General features: G+C 45.5%; 1 protein-coding gene across 1 annotated transcript; it reads left to right on the plus strand.

Moving 5' to 3' along the window:
- Positions 1-8751: 8751 nt before the first annotated feature.
- Positions 8752-17446, plus strand: rad23aa (RAD23 homolog A, nucleotide excision repair protein a). The gene is made up of 9 exons (XM_019893542.1): positions 8752-9044; positions 9828-9989; positions 10548-10756; positions 11695-11738; positions 12796-12923; positions 13756-13843; positions 14958-15088; positions 15455-15616; positions 16546-17446. Exons 1-9 carry the CDS (start codon positions 8979-8981, stop codon positions 16657-16659), a joined length of 1104 nt encoding a protein of 367 aa, XP_019749101.1. The 5' UTR covers positions 8752-8978; the 3' UTR covers positions 16660-17446.
- The last annotated feature ends 3376 nt before the right edge of the window (positions 17447-20822 follow it).

Below are 20822 nucleotides of genomic sequence, written 5' to 3' on the forward strand. Positions count from 1 at the left end.
CCCTCCTCCCCTGACCCCAGGACTCTGCCTCACGACCTCTCACCATGAATGTATAACAGCCCCGAGCGCACACACACGCACACACACACACACACACCCTGACAAGGCCACACGGACACACACGTTTGCCTGACTGCCACACCTTTCACTGCGAGCTCGTTCTTGCCACGTAGATGCATTATCGTTACGACCACGTGATCAATACTCCTACTCGATGTCTCGATATACGACCACCTACTTATGCAGCCGCGAGGCACAACGTTTGGTTCCGACTTTGCAATTAGCATCGATACATGCTGTCATTTGCTCCGGTTGGATGAGCTAATACACTCTGCCAAGCTTTCACGCCGTCGGGCACGCCGAAGATCGACTGGCTTTTACTTCCATCCAGGGAGACAGTTAGCACGACATGCTGCTCACTTGTTACTAACGGAAACAAACTTTTTTTTTGTACTCAAATGTAAACGAAGTCTTGAATTCGGTGGCTGACATGATGCCTTAAGGTTGCAAATGGTCATTTGCATCAATGCCGACGACGACCTCGGCTCACAGAAATGAGTGACTATTATTGTCGCCCCCTAAATTGCTTCAAATAATATGAGATGTCAAGATTTCATGAAGATTGTAGTGTGGACGTCTACTTCAGCCGACACCTTTTTGATACCCCTTTTCCACCCAAAATGAAAAACTTGGCGCTGGGTCAGCGCCAGGGCCTAGTTGGTGCTGAATAAGTATGTGACTGCTCACGTCGACGTTCACCCACGAGCGCCTGCGCTATGAATAATTGGAGATCGTGCACCATCTGGGCACATCTGCCATCGCGCTTTCCGCTGGGACAACAATTGTGCTGGAGATCACCCCTCAACCGTTTGCGCGAACCTTCCGTGTGTCCAGAGTGTCGTTCCTCTACATCTGCGATCGTCATAATAAGAAACAAAAAAGACGGCTGCCGACTAAGGCGCCGTCTTGAAGTCGTTAAGGATAAGGATGCAAGTACAGAACATGAAATCAAGTCAAATAAATAGCTAAATACCTCAACAAATCTTTTGTGTTCGTGGCCCTCCATTGCTGTTGCAGCTTCAAATCAGTTTGCAGGTTAGTTGTTGCCAATAGATTCAAAGTTCACCAAGAGCCCAGTCTTTCTTTCATTCTCTCCGTACTGCCCATCATTGAAAACGGCACGCACGGAGTCACGTTTATTCGGGAAATGACATATTTGAGCAGCCCAGAATACACAAAATATCCCACGGGAGTAAATTCAACTGCCTGGAATCGTGACCAAAACAACCAAAGCCTTTTCCCCGCCGCAGGAATAACCCGTGTTTACCATGACAGCGAAAGCAGACACGTTTACAGCTTGGACAGTTCTCATCCCACCGCGGCTCTGACATCACACAACTTTGAAAGCATGCCTTTCCTGTTTCACATGATAACGCATGTTGTTGTTCTTGGATGTCATTCGGTCAGAGAGTGCGTGTTTATCGTTGCTCCGGGTCTCTCCGGGGGTGTTCGCATTCCCCCATCCGCTCGCTCCTTACCTACCATCCCCCGGGGGACAACATCAACGCACAGTCAGTACACAAACACTCTCTTGACAGCCATGTACAGCCGGACCCCTTTAACTTATTCATCTTTTTTTTGATTCGCTCTCTCTATTTTATTTATTTATTTATCTATTTATTTATTTATTGAGGGGAATGTTCTCCTGTGATGAATACGAGCACTTTCCTTTTTTAATTTCTGTTGTCTCCACCTCCCTAGCTCCAATTTGAAAACAAACAAACAAACCCCCAAAAACATCATCATGATCCTAACTACTGCCTCAGACACAATTTCCTGATAAGATAATAATCATTTTTAAAAATCGGCATGAGCTTTGAACATTATCATTGACCTCAACACTGACCCCGGTGTGGGTGTACGCAGGTTAAATGTGCATATACATTCGATGTGGTTGCATGATGCAGCTAAGCTGAACAAATCGACGCAACGCAAAAAACTGCACACGCCGCTCGGCGTGATGAAGGAGAAGGACAAGGACGACATGGGAAGCTTACATCGTCTCAGTACTGTAATGACTCTCATTATAATGGCTCTTTCTCGAGGACCCAGTTCCCTAAAGGGTGTTCTGTAATTGGGTGACTTTTGCACAACCAACTCATTGCAAATATTTAATTGAAAGTAGTCCACCATGTGCTCATTGATACGTTTTTGCCAACTTATCAAACACCTACTGTCTTGTAAAAATGAAATAAAATAAAATTCTTGTACAACATGCAAAACAGGAACATTTTTCCAAAAAGATACTGGTCACGTTTATTAAAATGTGTGACTAAAATAAAAGCAAATGGGGGGGAAAAAAAAAATTGGTATCTACTTATTAAACTGTGTGGCTAAAATAAAGTTCTGCACCTCAAAATGTTGGTTCACTAGGAGGTCATAACAGAGGAAAATAGGAGAAGAATATGATTGGTTTTTAATTGAACGTTTTTGTTTGTTTAGTTACTTGTGGATTCTAGCGCAAGAATTTGATGTAACGTGTGACAACCCCCCCCCTACTGCATGAAGTGGCTTCTACGGTAGAACACCTTGGCGCTACATTGTGTAGCTTTTCCATTGACCCGAGTGAAATTGCATATTTCGTCTCTTATCCAACAAGAGAATTGCACAAAGGTGTACACGGCCACTGGAAAAGCAACAAATGCTGAGATGCACTTCACCTGCCCCGCGTTAGAAGTCTTCTCAATGACTACTGTAACTTATTTTTTGTTTCTTTTCATATATTCACAAATCTGTGTGTGTGTGTGTGTTTATATATACGTTACTTATTGTAATGGCAGTAGAAACTTTTTTTGTCCAACTAGCTAGTCACCTATTCTTTGTGAGAGTGTTCGGAGTTCCGATTATGCATCAGATTAAGCCCAAGTGTAAGGATGACAAGCAATAAATTCAAGATCATTTTTTATTGAATTTTTTGCAGAAACATTTATCCGATTGAATAAAGTAGAAGATTTTGAGAGAGCTTTGTTGTTGTTTATTGTGTGTTGAAAAAGTGCAATCTCTCAAATGGATTCATATTATGGTAAGTGTGAGAATAGATTGATCAGAAGAAAAGAAATGAATTTGTCGATGATTCAATTCTGGAAGCGCTGGAGGGAACATGGAGAGTAGGGTGCCACTTTGCTTGCAACCGGCCAAAGCGCTGTTGATTGAAAGAAGAACTGGAGACGGGGCGGGGGGAGGGGGGGGGGGGGCAAGCGTGGGTGCCAACCGATGGCAAACTAGCTTCTGCAAACACACCTAATGACAATTTGGAGTCTTGAAAAAATGCCAACATGAAGATTTAAACGTGGGAGGAAGCCTGGCTACCCGAAGAAAATCCACAAAAACGCCCTTGACCCCAACTGGTGCTGAAAACAAAGACAAAGACAGAGCAGAACGTGACAGGGGCTTTGCAAATAGTCTCTCATTTTGGATTCGATGCCTTGAACGCATTGCAGAAAAGCCGGGACTTGAAGCAACCAAAGACTCCTTAAATTGAGAACTACTCAATCGATACCTTTGAGGAAACGGTGGCGCATCATGATTGAGTTGAAATCATTTATTTGAGTTTGCTAGGTGGAGTTGCGCTGAGGCGCAGCTGACTGGAGCTGGGCTGGCTTTGCTTTTTATGGGTCAGCTCCCTTCAATCCCCTCGCCTCTCTGCTGCTCGACGCCAACTAATGCTCTCAATCCCAGCTCACCCTCATGCTGCTAAATCCACACCCGCTTTGTCCCTTTCCTACTGAAAACCTTCCACCGACACACACACACTCGCTGTCTCTTCACTGTCTGACTCGAGTCGGGTTCTAATGCGCTGGTCAATGGGCCCCCTAACTCCCATTTGATGCTCAGATTACACTCCGGCACTCCCAAACACGCATGCCGGTGGATCCGTTCATGCACGTGCACGTCCCAACACACATTCGTCAGCCCGGAGTGTTTGTGTGTTTACGCACAAACGCCTGACCATTTCTGCTTGGATTAAGATGAACATCATTTCCAGTCCAAATTGTGGCACGCTTCATTTCACACACACTGGAAGCAGTCGCTCATGAATACAGCTGCGAGGACTGATCTCTTTTGCTCTCTCTGTCATCAACGCTCTCACACGCGGGGTCACCTGCTCTTTGATCAATTCTTTCTTGGGTCATCCCTCCCTCATCAAATACATTTTGTGAAGACTTTGAGAAACAGGCGCGATGGCGTGTCCCAAGAATTTCAGGACCGGTGTCACAAACCCGAATTACAAACGATGTGCTTACTGCAGCCCGTGAACCTTTTTTTTTTGTTTCCCGCCCGCTTTTTCGAAATGTATCCCCTGTCAGCAATGGGCAGATTGAAACTCAAGAAAATTCAAGAAACTCAAATGTCTTTAGATGTCTGCGCTCGCGCCGGCCGGGCTGCTGTCAGAACTTTCCGTGGAACAGTAAATCTTCACTTCCTTTTATTATTATTATTATTTTTTTTTAGTCCTTGAAACGTATTTGGCTTTTGCTCTCATCGTGACGGTATCAATCAATCTCATTTCGTGTATAATTTTAGTCCACACTGAAGCCAATTTTGTCAGTTGGAAGACTGACAAATGAGGAGACCTTGGAGCTTGCGTGTGACCTCTGCTTCACTTCTCAAAAAAACGTGTTTTGCAACAGACTCAAGGTAAGAGCAGGCAGACGGAGACCGAAGGACGGTCGGTCGGAAACCTTGTCAGACATGACGAGGGAAGATCAGAAACCAACTAGATGGGAACCTGGTGGTCAATCTGGAGAGTCTGACGTGACGTGAAGAGAATCTGGCAAAGCTGAAGTGGAGCCCACTTACGTGATGAGTGGATAACAAGCCTCACCTGATCAATGCAGGTTTCTTGAGGATGGCAGTGGAAAATTCCACCACAGCGTGAGAGCAGGCAGGAAGGATTGGGACAGGAATTGTTCAAAGACCTGACAGAACAGCATCTACTCATACTAAAAGAAGTATTTATTGCCCACAGGTCCCCCACACACACACAAAAGATTAAAGTGACCAAAAAAAGATCTGAGAAAAGTGTTGTGAAGAAATCTGCCAAATTCGAATGAATTAAAAAAAAAAAAAGGATAAAAAGAGACCTTTGAACTTTCAGACACTGTGGGCGTGTTCATAAATCAAGTACACGTCTGATCAAAGGCTGCGCTCTCCCACCTTCTTCCAAGCGGCGACTGAGATGCTGTGATTGCTGAGACAGACGTCACGTGAGTCCACCATGACACACTCGCAAGCGACTCTCATCAAACTAGCGACAGTCCCGTACTGACAATTGATGAATGAAGGCACACAATTTAGAGTACTTCAATCAGTGCCCTTTTCGCGTCGTTTTGTCAATATGCCATTGTGGGCTGAGCATCGTGGATTATCTCAGTGAAGTGAAACAAACGGTATTGCAGAATTGCTGCGTAACCAAAATAATCGCTCCTCTGTGTTACCTTCTTCAAAAAAACGGCCAGAAAAGTGCATCCCTTTCTAAAGTACTTCTCCTGCACGGTAGTTTGGACAGCCTAACATGGCTGCGGAAGGACCACAAAGTGGAAGCCCATGGCTGTATATGGAGAGAGGATTAAAAGAGACGCTTCTTTGAGACTTACGCACTGAGCCATAGTCGGTGACCCCTGCTTTCGAGGTGGTCTGTAGCCTCGCTCCTTTTCCTTATAAGGAAATATACAGCTCCCACCATCAATTCTTGATTTATCTGACATTTAATGCCCAGCTCTGGTTTGTGAAAGCGTGCGATATGGTTTCCGAGAGTACTCCTTGAACCCATCTGTCCTTCCTTTTCTGCTGCCTTCGCCTCCTCTCCGGACTCCCTGTGTCAGGAGATTCGGGTCACTTGCGGGACAAACTTCATTTCCGTCGATGAGGACGGAATAAGAGCTTGACACACACGTTAGGTACCGGCACGCTCAACCAGGCTCACCTAAACGTGCAAGTAGAACAAGCTGAGACGTGTTAGCGGAGCTCATTAGCGTGGTCTCTCTCTCTTTCTCTCTCATGTGCCTCGATGTGCATAGTGTAGGTTATGGTGTGTGGCCCAGTTCTGGCTGAATAAGGGAGAATGCTGTGGACTGGATGAAAAGGCAGGGGTTAGAGAGGACAGATATAGATAGAAATAAGAAAAAGCATTGGGAGGGAGGGACATCAACGCCGGGGTTGCTCACCACTAAAGCCCAGCAGACCCATGACAGTTCCGTGCGCCTCCGTGTGTGTGTGTGTGTGTGTGTGTGCGTGTGTGTGTGTGTGTGTGTGTGTGAGCGTGTGCGCACGTCTTCCGTCATTTCTGTGTTTTCTTTCTCTGTGGTGTCATTACCTTCTGTCGTCCTCTCGGGGGAGTCCGTGTTTACCCAGCGTGGCCTTTGAGCTGTCACTGCAGGAGTCGTGTGTTCCTCGTTGCCATGGCAACCAACAGATGCAATGACTCATCTGCTCGGCATACGAATCGGATCAGTGGCACGCAAACTTTGAATCCTAATATTTGTCACATCTTCTGTTGTCGAGTACTTTTCTAACTTAGGTACTCGACCGCTCTACCGCTGAGCCATGCCACCGTTGTGATCTTATCTATTTCATTGGAAATCGCCGTATGACTTTGCTTTGCTATTTGGATGAAACCATGTCGCAGACGTGTTATCTGGACACCTGCGACCTTAGGTCGGCAATAACAACTCTTGCGACTTTATCTTTCGGGGTCGAAACGACACAGTCAAGTGCCAGACAGTGCATGACACAGTCCTGTGAACATCAAGGGGAAATTTCAGGGTGAATTGGGGTTATGCTTTCTGAGGAGTCGCAAGCTTGAATGCCTTTGCTCAAGAGTGTGCAAGAAACCGATTTCCTGACCCATTTTCCAAAAGAATATCTCATAGATTCATCGAAGACCACAATTGCCTGTCGGTTAACATGTGGGATATATCTCGGCCCTCCTTGCACTGACGAGCATGAACATCCAAGACATTTGATGGGAGGTTGGATGAAGGGGAACGAGCAATGTCAGGAAGATACGCAGGAGCTTCCATGGTTCGCAGAGTGTGTCACGCCCACACAGAACTCCAATATATGTTGCCCTCAGTAACAGCGTCACTCAGCTCAGAATATTTATTCAGTGTGTAGTGCCTGGTAAGTTAGGCTTATTTGATTTAGAATTGGCCGCAACGTGGCTGTTTTCAAGGGAAAAGCAGTGCCTTACAACTCATGCTTGCTTTTCAGATCAGGAGGTCTTTGTGAGGACAAAAGCCATCCCGACTCAGGACGCACATGCACACATGCAACCATTTTAAGTAGGTCTGTTTGGAGCCATATGCCCATGACTGCAGCATGCCTCAATAAAATATGATGTTTCTGTGTTAATCTTTAATAGTTCTGTCCTTCAGAATTAACCCAGATGAACACACATTCAGGGCATCGTGCACAATCTCTTTGTCTTCGACTTCCCCTTCAGTCATTGTTTTCTCTCTCTGTCTTCTTTAATCCCATTTCGATCCAAATACAGTAATCTTTTTCGTCGTCTGTCTTTTTTTTCCCCCCACAGATTTTCCTGCATGCTCTTTTTACCCTTTGCTTTCTTCAACATCTTCTTGTTTTGACTACTTAAAAAACATCTAGTAGGTGAATGATCGATGCATAAATGAAAGCGATTGACAATGAAGCGCAATCCAGTGAGTGAATTCAAATCTAGGAGGAGCACAACAGAGAATGGCGATGATTGGGAGGCACTGCCAAATCAGGCATTTGACCAACGGATCAGCTCACAAGTTTCTAAAACAGTCATGTTGGAGATTTTGCAGAAGGTTTGATTGATGACATCAGCCAGAACAATGTGTGCATACATTGGGAATGTCTCCATTGTGAAATAAATAACGGTTTTCTTATACATTAACTGTGGGGACATTAAAAATGAAAATCGACTGACATTTATTCCTGCTGAACTGATTGTTTTGAATGTAATATGTCCAATGTACAATTTACTCACTAAGATGTGTCACATCAAGTCTCACACAGAAACATGTAGGTTATGTCTAATAACAGTCTTTAGTGTGATTGTCAGTGGCAATGGTTGTTCGTCGGATATGTTTTCTTGCGATTGGTTGGCAAACAGCTCCTGCACGCCCACAACCCTCGTGGGGACCAAGCGGTTGAGATAATCGATGGATTTTAAACTGTCATTTGCTTACAGTCCTCCCAAATTAGACGAATCAGCAGCAGCCAGCAGCCAATCTGAAAATTGTTCAACACCGCTATCTGGTGGGGATAAAAGGAAATGCATCAACACGGAACGCGTAGTGCAGTGTCTTTCAAGCATTTTTAATTTACAATACAGTACAGTATAGTATTGATTGGACGCAGCCATGTCACGTGATCACCGTGACGTAGGACAAAAGTTAACGACTGCCGAATTGTGGACGGAAACGGGGTGAATTAGCGATTGTATGTTATTTTTGCCTATCTAGCCATGACATCCACCACTTCAACTGCTGTCTGTTGTGTTCGATGTTTTAATCAAATCACCGGCTTGGCCGGAAATCACAGCGCACGACTTTTACTGAAAAGTTAAATCAATTTTCCCCAAGTCATTTTACATTTTACTTGAGTGCGAGTACATTTGCTATCTCTGTGATTTATATTATTCAAAAAGACTCATACACCCCTAAAATAAAACGAGGGCGAAACGAGTGGTGCCGCCCAAGTCGCGCAGCGCTGAACGAGATCTCGCACTTTCAACCGGGTTCTGCTGCTGACCGCACCACCCAACTTGTCACCAAAGATGGCGATTTGCTGAGTGCTCATGGATACACACATTTTACGGCTAGCCGTGATCCTACCAGAAACGTCAACTGTAAAAACACACTAACCGCTCAACGAGCCGATACTTAGTCGTTGGAAGAACACCGGGAGCACCGTTGGCCACCGCCACCATGCAAATCACACTAAAAACACTGCAACAGCAGACCATTCAAATTGAGATAGATCCCGAACAAACGGTGAGTAGCCTCGCAGCTAACTTGCTAACTTTAGCTACACTATCCGCGTGCGAAACGACCGTTTGAGCGCGCGTTAACCCCGACGTGCGTCTCTTTGACCTGATTGTCACGTGTGGAAAGTTATGATTCGCAGATATCGGCGGCGCGTTTCGGTCTCGGTATCCCACATGCTGTTACGGGGTGGGAACAACGCGAAACCCCACTTGTTAGCTCGAGCTAACTAGCTAGCCGAAAAGCCAGTAAAAAAAAGTCTGCCCAAGGTGAAGGCTGGCGTTTTGAGCACGTGATGACCAAAAAACGTCGGTTATTTACGGTCCTACGTTTATGTTTGTTGTGCTAAATATGGTGAAATAGTTGGACAAAGTGCATGTATACAACGTGATTGCTAACGCTAATGACACTGCTAATTGCTGTTGGCCGTTCTGGTCTCGCAACATCACGAAGTAACTGGCTACATTTGTTAGCATGGTCACAGCCCGAATATGCACCCTGACAGGCCAACGCCAACAACTCGGGGAGGCACTTTACCACCAGCACGTTACATCCCCTGCGTCTGGGGGATAGCCTTACTATCACGTCTACATCAGATTCTCTGGCATATCATGATTGATTATGTTTCATAGTTGGTGGTCCTGCTGACAAAGTTTGGCCTGATGTGACATAGGCAGGGCTCAAATTTCACACATGGTTGTGCTTTGGATCAGAAGGTTTGAGAAAAAAAAAAAAGGATGAGTGCTTGCATGCCATGTCTTATGTAGTCTGTTTTTGCCTTTTTGAAAATAGGTGAAGGCCTTAAAAGAGAAGATAGAAGCAGAAAGAGGAAAAGACAATTTTCCTGTATCTGGACAGAAGCTGATATATGCTGGAAAAATTCTTCAAGATGACACGCAAATTAAGGAGTATAAAATTGATGAGAAGAATTTTGTTGTAGTCATGGTGTCCAAGGTGAGCTCATTTCACATGAGGTCAGTGGACTTCATTCGGGTACATCTGCAATATCTGAGGAGAACTAATACAAGAGCCGTATCAAAATGTTTTCACACTTTCTCAATGTAATAACCACATTGCCAGGGTACAAGTATAACATTTGCCTGGTAAAATGAATTTGTGTGTGTAATCGAAAACAAAATTTCATCTGTAGCTCATCTTATACTGAGCTCCCAAATTTTCTGTGCCGCAGTTATTTTTACGCACTATCTCCATCTGTTTTGAATTCTACACTCTCGAGGGCCCAGTGCAATTCTACTCTTCTGCATACTGCGACTGCACTAATAAAGCTACAGTAAAACTAATATCTCCACTGATAGTGCTAATCAAAAAAGAGCTTTGTTGTATTTGTTCAGGATTTTTTTTGATACTGTTCTTGTATTTGATGCAGGTATACCTAGAATTGAGTTCACACGTGCATAAAATTAATACCGTACCATTTGCTACAGTGTGTAACTTAATTGAATGTCCTAATCTCACAGCAAACTTTTTTTTTTCCCGCCAACCCAATCATAGGCTAAGACAGCAGCTGCTGCCGCAGCACCTCCTGCTTCCGAAGCACCGAAAACTCCTGCCCAGGATTGTGGTTCCACATCAGCAGGCCCCACTTCAACCCCAACCTCGACCCCAGCCCCAACATCCACCCCTGCAGCTGTCCTCACCCCCCCGGAGGAGGTTAAGGAAGAGCCAAGTGTTACAGCAACAGAAACCCCTCAACCAGCCAGGTACACCATGTTGTTGTCATAGTTATATATGCCCCTTTCACACTGCCCATTCAAGTTTTCCCAGCTGTTCCCTGTGTCACAGTCCTGTGTGAACAGCACTGACGTGAAATGGGGCAGTCCAAATTCACCCCATGAATTTCCCTGCTTTGTGGTATTAATAGAGGTTGGACCGCAGTTAAGAGTGTCATGTAAAGCCAGGACCGGGGTGTTAGGTTCCAAACCCGCGACTTACTTCTTCTTGAAATGAATTGTTGCTCTCCGACAATTTCCGTAGACGTCACACCCGACCGACACTGACTAGCCTATATCACAGCACATCTCATTATGTGTTTGTGGGAAGAGTGTGTGAGCGGGACACAGGGCAGAAAGAACCCGTTTCTTTCAGGTCACTCGGCACAAGCTGATGCATGATCTGACATTAAGCTTTTTAGAGTAGTGGTCCTATCGGCCCACCATGTGCCAAGTTGCGGTGGCCCTGATTTAAAACGGTACTTAACGAAATTCATAATTAGACTCTATGGAGGCCTGTGCTTGAAATGATGACGCGTGTAGTCTCAGCTGCCAAATTTTATGAACCGAACCAAGAAGTAGTCCTTGGCTTTCAAATAGGTTGGTCACCCGCCGCATTGGGGAGAAAAAAAATCTCTGTTTTGTATGAGTGAGTTTGAGAGGTTTAGTGGCTTAGAAAGAACGCGTTGATGTATGAGCCGTTGATGTCAATCGATTGAGATGATTGAGTTTTTTGGTGTAATATGGAAAAGAAAATGTCTAACTGCACTTTACACGGTTTCCCTTGAGCCACACCCCACACCACAATTCCGTCCGTCTTTGTATGTGTACATAGAGTTCACATAAATGATTTATTTATTTTTTGAAATGGAAATCAAAGTGAAGATGCAGCATATTTCATTTTTTTCTTCTTAACTTGTGTTTTGTAGTTCCAGTGGAGGGAGCCAGGGTTTGGATGCCTCTTCTGCACTGGGTAGGTCATCACTCAATCATCGCCATACTTGCCATGTATAAAGTTGGCATAGGAATTGCAGGGTCACTCCAGTTTTTGTTCTTGCTTCATTTGCCTGTGTGAAGGATCGGACCAAATACAGCAGTGATGCTACAATCAATATGTTGGCAAGCTACTGTGCATCACCATAGCTGTGTACTTAAAGAAGGCACAACCGAAAACTGTTGCTGAACATGCATCACAAGAATTGAAAGAGTTGAGGACAAAAAGACACGTTTTAGGCCAATGAAAAGCTGCCCAATACATTTTTTTTCAGAATCCGTATTTCCACAGTAATCACTGTATGTTGTGCGTGTACATTTCATGATTTAAAATGTTTAAGTGGACTTATGCCTCCGAATGCAGACACAGATGAACAGCCTGGTAAGTTCCGAGTCTCCTCTTGTTTCTTTCTGTCAGCAATAGAAAGTAAAAACCGTCTTCTCAGTGTAATGGAATGCACTTAGATTTTACACTTCCTGCATTTTAGTTCTTCAGTTTGTCCCAGTTAAACGGCCCGTGTCTGATTCTGTTTGGCGTATGACGTCTTTTTTTGTCACCATTCAGCTCAAAACATTCATTCGTTAAAGTTTTTCCGAGCCAACCAATTAGAATGAAAGAAACAAAGCAGATCTCCAGCATTTGCATTGCGAGTCGTCGGGGACATTACAGGCTGCGGAGCAATATATATATATCCTTCCTATTTTTAAAGCGAAACAAAAGCCGCCTCTATTGTGAGGTCCTAGTTAGGAACAGGGATTCCTGTTGGGCCACTCACAGATGACGCGCATGCCTTTGTCATTCTGCTATTTTTGTATGTTTACTTGTTGACATTCAGCTGTGAGAAATCGTCACGCTGGATTGAAGTGGTCAATTGACTTCTCTTCAGTCAAAAAAAAACCACGCTGCTAAAGTTGACCTTGTTTCCACTGATCGCAGATGGTAGAAGCATTTCAAGAAAATGCAAATAAAACATTCTGTAAGATTCGCCAACATTGAAAATGATCATCAGCGGTGTGTGTGTGTGTTGTGTTTTCAGTGACAGGAGCAGAGTATGAAGCAATGCTGAAAGAGATCATGTCCATGGGCTATGAGAGGGAGAGAGTGGTGGCGGCACTCCGGGCAAGCTTCAACAACCCTCACAGAGCTGTGGAGTACCTTCTCACTGTGAGTCTTACTCACGACAGCTGCGCTCATGACTCTTTATTACAACAAATAATGTCAGACCCGTTTTGCATGATGGGATGCTAAGGTAAAGGCAAACAAAGCATTCATTCATATGAATGTAGGGATTTCCCGATTCAGTCATGTGACCGGAACCCGATGCGGACCGTCTAATTCTCCAAAAAGAACTTGCGCTAACGGAAGGCGTTTCACGACAGCATGTTTGCTAATCAGCTACCAGCCTCGCCGCTAACAAAAGTAGCATCAGTTGAAATGCTACGTTTACTTTCCGATATTTCCACTTTTGTTCAAGTCACTTTTGAAATACTCGACACCACATTGTGATTTTGTGCGCCACGCCCAGTCTCTCCTCATAAGTATTGATCCGTGCCGCAGAGCCAATTGAAGGATGACGTCGGACATGCGAAACGAACAAAAATTCGGACCTGCCAGACTTGAGTCATCGTCAGGCGTGAAGCGTCCCAGATGCTTGACGAGTGTGTCGCACGGCACAACTCCAAATTGGCTACGAGACACCACGTTTGTCTGCCGACTCAAAATTGGGCTTCATTCCTGAAGTCTGACATCGGCATAATGTTAACGCTCCAAAGTTCATCGACAGTATTTGTTCGTTTTATGCTAAAAGCTACTAACAATTTCTGTGCATCGAACTGCGCCCCCACACTTTTTAGGTTTTATTTGCCTATCATTTTAAAAGCGAGGTATCACTTCCGTTCCACTTCGCAATTGTCTACCACTTTGTGTTGGGTGATTTGATTAAATATCAGCACCCCCAAAATACTGTGTATTAAATATATTAATAATATATTTGCAGGGTCTCCCGAGCAGCCCAATCCAGGACACGAATCCCCCGGCGCACACGCCTGCATCTGGACCCGCAGAAGCGCCGTCTCTAGCAGAAGGTGAAACATTTGGATGGAGAAAACACTTGGCATTGATCTGATCTAGATTTGCTCAACTAGACATTGGTAAAGCGCAGAATGGAGTGAACGTAGTTGGAGTGTTGACCCCATTCCACTACACCACCGAACGTAGCTACACAGTCTTCTTTCCGAAGACTGTGTGTTTAGGCCTCCAGTAGAGTTCCAGAGACATGGAAGTCTGACGTCGGCATAATGTTAACGCTCCAAAGTTCATCGACAGTATTTGTTCGTTTTATGCTAAAAGCTACTAACAATTTCTGTGCATCGAACTGCGCCCCCACACTTTTTAGGTTTTATTTGCCTATCATTTTAAAAGCGAGGTATCACTTCCGTTCCACTTCGCAATTGTCTGCCACTTTGTGTTGGGTGATTTGATTAAATATCAGCCCCCCCCAAAATACTGAAAAATGGATAAATGAGAACCACTTTCCAATGCGCTGCACATACCGAAATTGATTGTGTCCATTTTGCAGCAATCGAAATTGAGATGAAGAACCACTCCAGCTTTTTCCCTTTGCAATCTTTTGTTGTTTGCTTTTTGTCATGTAATCTTTTATTTGATTGCGAGCTTTGTATTTGCAGGGTCTCCCGAGCAGCCCAATCCAGGACACGAATCCCCCGGCGCACACGCCTGCATCTGGACCCGCAGAAGCGCCGTCTCTAGCAGAAGGTGAAACATTTGGATGGAGAAAACACTTGGCATTGATCTGATCTAGATTTGCTCAACTAGACATTGGTAAAGCGCAGAATGGAGTGAACGTAGTTGGAGTGTTGACCCCATTCCACTACACCACCGAACGTAGCTACACAGTCTTCTTTCCGAAGACTGTGTGTTTAGGCCTCCAGTAGAGTTCCAGAGACATGAAGGTTCGGTGACAGCCTGGAAAGGAAGCATAATCGGACTAAGCCCTCAATTTTGATAATGGGGACAAATGATTTGAAGTGAGTCTTGGCATCAGATGGAAATGATCACGCGTAACATGCGAGATGAGGCGCACTCATCAATATATTTCCTGCACTGGCCTGCGGTGGGTGGGGTGGGTATTTATCTCCCCTTTTCGGAGAATAATGTCAATCTTGTGTACGTCATCAGGGGAGAACCCCCTTGCATTCCTGCGGACTCAGCCCCAATTTCTTCACATGAGGCAGGCCATCCAGCAGAACCCAGCGATGCTTCCAGCTCTTCTGCAACAGCTTGGCAGGGAAAACCCTCAACTCTTGCAGGTAACGCACAAGCACGCGTGACGTGACACCTTACACACGTGTCCAGTCCCAACTTTTTCAAATGTTTTGATGTTGACATTATATAGTTGCTGTTTTGTTGGCAAAGTTTGCACGTCGGGCGTGCGAATAATTGTGGTACATGTGATTTTGTGTGACATGCTTATTTCTTCATGTGGGATGTTTTTCCCCCCCTCAAGAGTAAATGCACTTGAATTAAAGGTTGGATTTTCCTCTTCTTTTTTTTTTATTCCTGTAATTTTTGTTTTTGTCTCTCACCGAGAGAGTAAGAGACATTTCTTCATGCCTAGTTGTACACATGACCTCTTGGTGACTCTTCGTTTGTATCTGATTTTGTCCTCCCCGCAGCAAATCAGTCAGCACCAGGAGCTGTTCATCCAAATGTTGAACGAGCCGGTGGGCGAGGGCGGGGAGGCGCCAGAAGTTGGCGAGATCGGGGCGGCGGGTGAGGAGGGTGCGCCCGTCAACTATATCCAAGTCACACCTCAGGAGAAGGAAGCCATTGAAAGGGTGAGCGCCTGTTCGTTATGTCCATTCATGAAGGCAGAGGTGGGCATTGTGAAAACTCGTAAAAACCGACGGATGGACGGAAGTCGGGTTTCTTCCGTCACCGGAATTGTCACTAACTCGGTCCGCTTCGACGGACCTTCTTTGATTGTCACTGACGGACTGCCGTTTCACTGTTGACTGACGGAAACACACGATACGTGTCTCGCGTTGTTTGTTGGGGGTGAGTATGCGCGGAGGTTGCTTTAAGCCGACTGCGTTGACTCCAAATTGGAAACGTGACTCCCACCCCGATGGCTGCTGCTGGAGCGGGCAGGCCAGCGGGCTGACCGGGGGCTCGCCAGAGCCTTCCTCGGAGGGCATGAAAAATGAGCAAACGCAACAAATAGTGACTTGTGCGCTTAAAAGAAAGAAATGAATATAAAAAAAAAAGAATTACTTCAGCGACAAAAACAAATGAAAAATACAAAATAACCCAACCACAAAAACAAAAATCCCAAGTGAATGCAATTTAAGGCGCGTTTCCATTAGCCCCGCTCCACACACCAAGACGGCCTTGCTTGGCCCCGGATAGTCGCTTTTCCCTGAGCCTATTTCGGGGCTGGAATGATCAATATTGACTGAAAGGAAAGTTTCACAACCAGAGGTTTTTTTTTTTTTTTTTTTGTGACGGTCCTAAAATAACTTTGAGAAACTGAAATTTAGCACCGAGGAAAGCGTGATTAAAATAACGATAAGAAACGGATGATGAAGGGACTCAGCGACTGATGACATTTCTACTGAAAGCCCGACTGACAATTCCAGCTTGAAATCTTATCGATGACGGACGCTGGCGAGCGGATGAACGACGGAGCGGGCAAATTTGTTCACGTGCCCACCTCTGCATCAAGGTGGAGGCTTTTCCTAAAGGCGTCTTTCTTGCCGCCCGGCAGCTAAAAGCACTCGGCTTCCCCGAGGCGCTCGTCATCCAGGCCTACTTCGCCTGCGAGAAGAACGAGAACCTGGCCGCCAACTTCCTCCTCAACCAGGGACTGGAAGACGACTGAAGAGCCGAGACGGACGGCCGCCTTCCTGCTCCTCCGTTCCCACCCCTCCCCTCTTCAAAGACTGCACCCCCAATTTACCTGTACAGCCACCAACCTCAGCTCCACTCAGCGGGAGGGGCGAGGGGAGAGCCAGAAGGGAGTGGGGTGGGGTGGGATGGGATGGGGTCAGGTTTTGTGCAAAGGCCAGACTTAATGATTCTTTAGTTCGTGGAAGGTCGCGTGAAAGAGAGTGGACAAATCCACGTGAATTCCAATGGAATGTGTGGGCTTTGTTTAGGGGACGTCCACCATTTGATTTTAGATGCGCTTTGTGAACACTTAAAGGGGGGGGCTGAAGTTGCTGCGCTAAGTGTGTGCGAGTGCTTGTCTGTGTGCGCGTGCGTGAGTGAGCGAATAGACATCTGCGTGCCTGTGCAGATGCGATACAGATACGCTGACGTAATCGGTTTGCATTGCCTAAGTTTGTTCATGATGTAGCTGAGCACATTCGTCCCACGGTCAGCATTGTGCGCGCCACGTTTGTCTCCGACGTTTCATCACAAACAGGTTTTGCCGTGGTTTTCGGGGGGCGCGCACAGAATCAACGGACAATATTTGGTCTTCCCTCGTGTGTCACTTTTTGTTTGTCCGCACCGGCCCGGAAAGACAGCAGCCCATCGGTGAGTCAACGTCGCTCGCGCCAGCAACGCCGGCCACTTCGGGTGCACACCGGAATGATCCTGAAAAACCTTCTCTGCAATTTCGAAAATGAAATGCAAAACTTTTTTTTGCTCACGAAATACACACAAAAAAAAACAAGGCTGCTGTTTTACTGGGCGTCTTAAATTAACACTGCAAATCCATAGTAGTTGTAAATGATGAATATATATAAATATTTTTGATCCCCCCCAAATAACTTTGAGAAACTGAAATTTAGCACCGAGGAAAGCGTGATTAAAATAACGATAAGAAACGGATGATGAAGGGACTCAGCGACTGATGACATTTCTACTGAAAGCCCGACTGACAATTCCAGCTTGAAATCTTATCGATGACGGACGCTGGCGAGCGGATGAACGACGGAGCGGGCAAATTTGTTCACGTGCCCACCTCTGCATCAAGGTGGAGGCTTTTCCTAAAGGCGTCTTTCTTGCCGCCCGGCAGCTAAAAGCACTCGGCTTCCCCGAGGCGCTCGTCATCCAGGCCTACTTCGCCTGCGAGAAGAACGAGAACCTGGCCGCCAACTTCCTCCTCAACCAGGGACTGGAAGACGACTGAAGAGCCGAGACGGACGGCCGCCTTCCTGCTCCTCCGTTCCCACCCCTCCCCTCTTCAAAGACTGCACCCCCAATTTACCTGTACAGCCACCAACCTCAGCTCCACTCAGCGGGAGGGGCGAGGGGAGAGCCAGAAGGGAGTGGGGTGGGGTGGGATGGGATGGGGTCAGGTTTTGTGCAAAGGCCAGACTTAATGATTCTTTAGTTCGTGGAAGGTCGCGTGAAAGAGAGTGGACAAATCCACGTGAATTCCAATGGAATGTGTGGGCTTTGTTTAGGGGACGTCCACCATTTGATTTTAGATGCGCTTTGTGAACACTTAAAGGGGGGGGCTGAAGTTGCTGCGCTAAGTGTGTGCGAGTGCTTGTCTGTGTGCGCGTGCGTGAGTGAGCGAATAGACATCTGCGTGCCTGTGCAGATGCGATACAGATACGCTGACGTAATCGGTTTGCATTGCCTAAGTTTGTTCATGATGTAGCTGAGCACATTCGTCCCACGGTCAGCATTGTGCGCGCCACGTTTGTCTCCGACGTTTCATCACAAACAGGTTTTGCCGTGGTTTTCGGGGGGCGCGCACAGAATCAACGGACAATATTTGGTCTTCCCTCGTGTGTCACTTTTTGTTTGTCCGCACCGGCCCGGAAAGACAGCAGCCCATCGGTGAGTCAACGTCGCTCGCGCCAGCAACGCCGGCCACTTCGGGTGCACACCGGAATGATCCTGAAAAACCTTCTCTGCAATTTCGAAAATGAAATGCAAAACTTTTTTTTGCTCACGAAATACACACAAAAAAAAACAAGGCTGCTGTTTTACTGGGCGTCTTAAATTAACACTGCAAATCCATAGTAGTTGTAAATGATGAATATATATAAATATTTTTGATCCCCCCCCCCCCATCTAAATCCACGTCAATCAACAGATCTTTAGTTTGACGGGGACAGACTCGTAGACGTTTCATATCAAGCTATAAACCCATTCGAGTGAAGGCCCAGTAAGGTCTGTGACATGCAACGGTAAATGATTTCATGCTAGCCCCGATGACTCCTTTGTTGTATTGGCGTCGGCAAACATGATTCTGTCACAAATATTCCTCGCTCAAAATCGATTTACCTTAATTTCCATCTTGTATTTGGTACGTTCTCGTCCCGCTGAAGATGTGGCCAAGATAATCAGTTACGATTTGATTCATTTCACGTGGGCCCGGTTTGACTTCAGGACATTTTAATTCTGTCTCTGAATTTTGACACAACCTTGCATCTCTAAGTTGATTTTGAGGATCAGCTTTCCCGAGCCTTCATCCTCCTGTCCAGTCCAGCTGGAATTACTGTCAAATGTTGCGCCTCATGCAACCTAACTATAGCCAGGTTGTGCAATGATGATGCGCGGCGCTTTCGTTCGTTTCGTAATGTTGGAACAAATTGGGTCAGTTAAGAAGAGCAAATGTTCACTGTGTGATTCTGCGGGTGTGAGGGCAGATTGTGCTCCACTGTCTTTCCAGCGGCAACATGATCTTGGACAATGCTGTGCTACATTAAACATCAGCAGTCTTTCAGGCATTTGTGTCTGCGTGCATCATTTGGTTCAATCATTAGATTCAAGTTAACTACCCCTGTCGCAATGGGATCAATCCATTGGACAGCTAAAAATAGCGCTCACATTCGGAGAGCGCAGACCTCCACTTCGACAACTGCAAAGTGCGACAAAATAGTCAGCAACGCATTTGTGTGCCAGCAGTTGTTTGTGTGACCGACCTCACAATAAAGAGCGGTTATCGTCAAAGCACTAACTGCTGTTTGCACAAACTCAAAAATAGCGTATTTTCCGCACTATAAGGCGCACCCGAAAGCATTCAATTTTCTCAAAAGCCGACAGTGCGCCTTATAATCCGATGCACCTTATATATGCATCGATATTCTCATTTTCTTGCATAAATTGTGTGTCATCGGACTTGTTGTCGAGTTGATGTAAGTGAAGATAGTTGTCTGCTTCTTTACTGAGTAATAATGGTTATTCGTCAAAAAGACGATGCCACACAAGTTATTAGTGATGGGATTTTCGGCCTTTTTCAGTGATCCGGTTCATTTGGATCGGCTCAGTGAAAAGAGTCGGCTCTTTTTGGCTCTCAAACGGCTCTTTTAACTTAAGCTTTTCTTTGAAATATTTATGACAAATCCCTTGTTTATCGCGGATAATGGGGACCAAAACCACCCGCGATAAACGAAAATCCGTGAAGTAGAGACCAATTAACATATACAGGTTAAAAAAAAAAAAAATTAAGTCCGCAAACGGTCCGCGAGAAGCTGCAAAACAACAGCGAGTCACATAGAGCAGCATATACAGTACTGTACTCCATGTATATTTTTAAAAAAAAAAAAAAAAACATTTTTTTTTTTTTTTTTATATGTTTGAAAAAATCCGCGATGCACTGAAGCAGCAATAAACGAACCGCGAAATAGCGAGGTTGTCATGAGATGTCAGTGACATCACGCATGAGCTGGTCAAGCACATGCTCCCATCTCAGGCCTGTCGTCAGTGTTTGTGTGCGTGCAACTTGAACTGGCCCACACAAAGATTGACTGGTCAAATGCTTTTACATTGTCATCATACCTGTCAACTTTTCGGAGCGCCAACCTGTATAAACTACAAAAAAAATCCTTATAAAGAGCAAAAAATCCTTATAACATACCAAAGCATTTTATATGTCAAAATAACGGCAGAAAAACCCCCACGAAATATGAATATTTGTTTCCTTGTAGAACTTGCTTGTACACTACCGAAGTATGCAATGAATACTCTGCTGTTTTCAACTCGGAACCACGTGATTTACTGGAAAGTTACCGGAAATGAAAGCATTCGAGTAGACTAGCACCATTCTGGGCAAAAGCAAACGGAACTACCTGTTAGGGG

The sequence above is a fragment of the Hippocampus comes genome, unplaced genomic scaffold (genome assembly GCF_001891065.2).
Source record: "Hippocampus comes isolate QL1 unplaced genomic scaffold, H_comes_QL1_v1.1 scaffold23, whole genome shotgun sequence".
Taxonomy (NCBI): domain Eukaryota; kingdom Metazoa; phylum Chordata; class Actinopteri; order Syngnathiformes; family Syngnathidae; genus Hippocampus; species Hippocampus comes.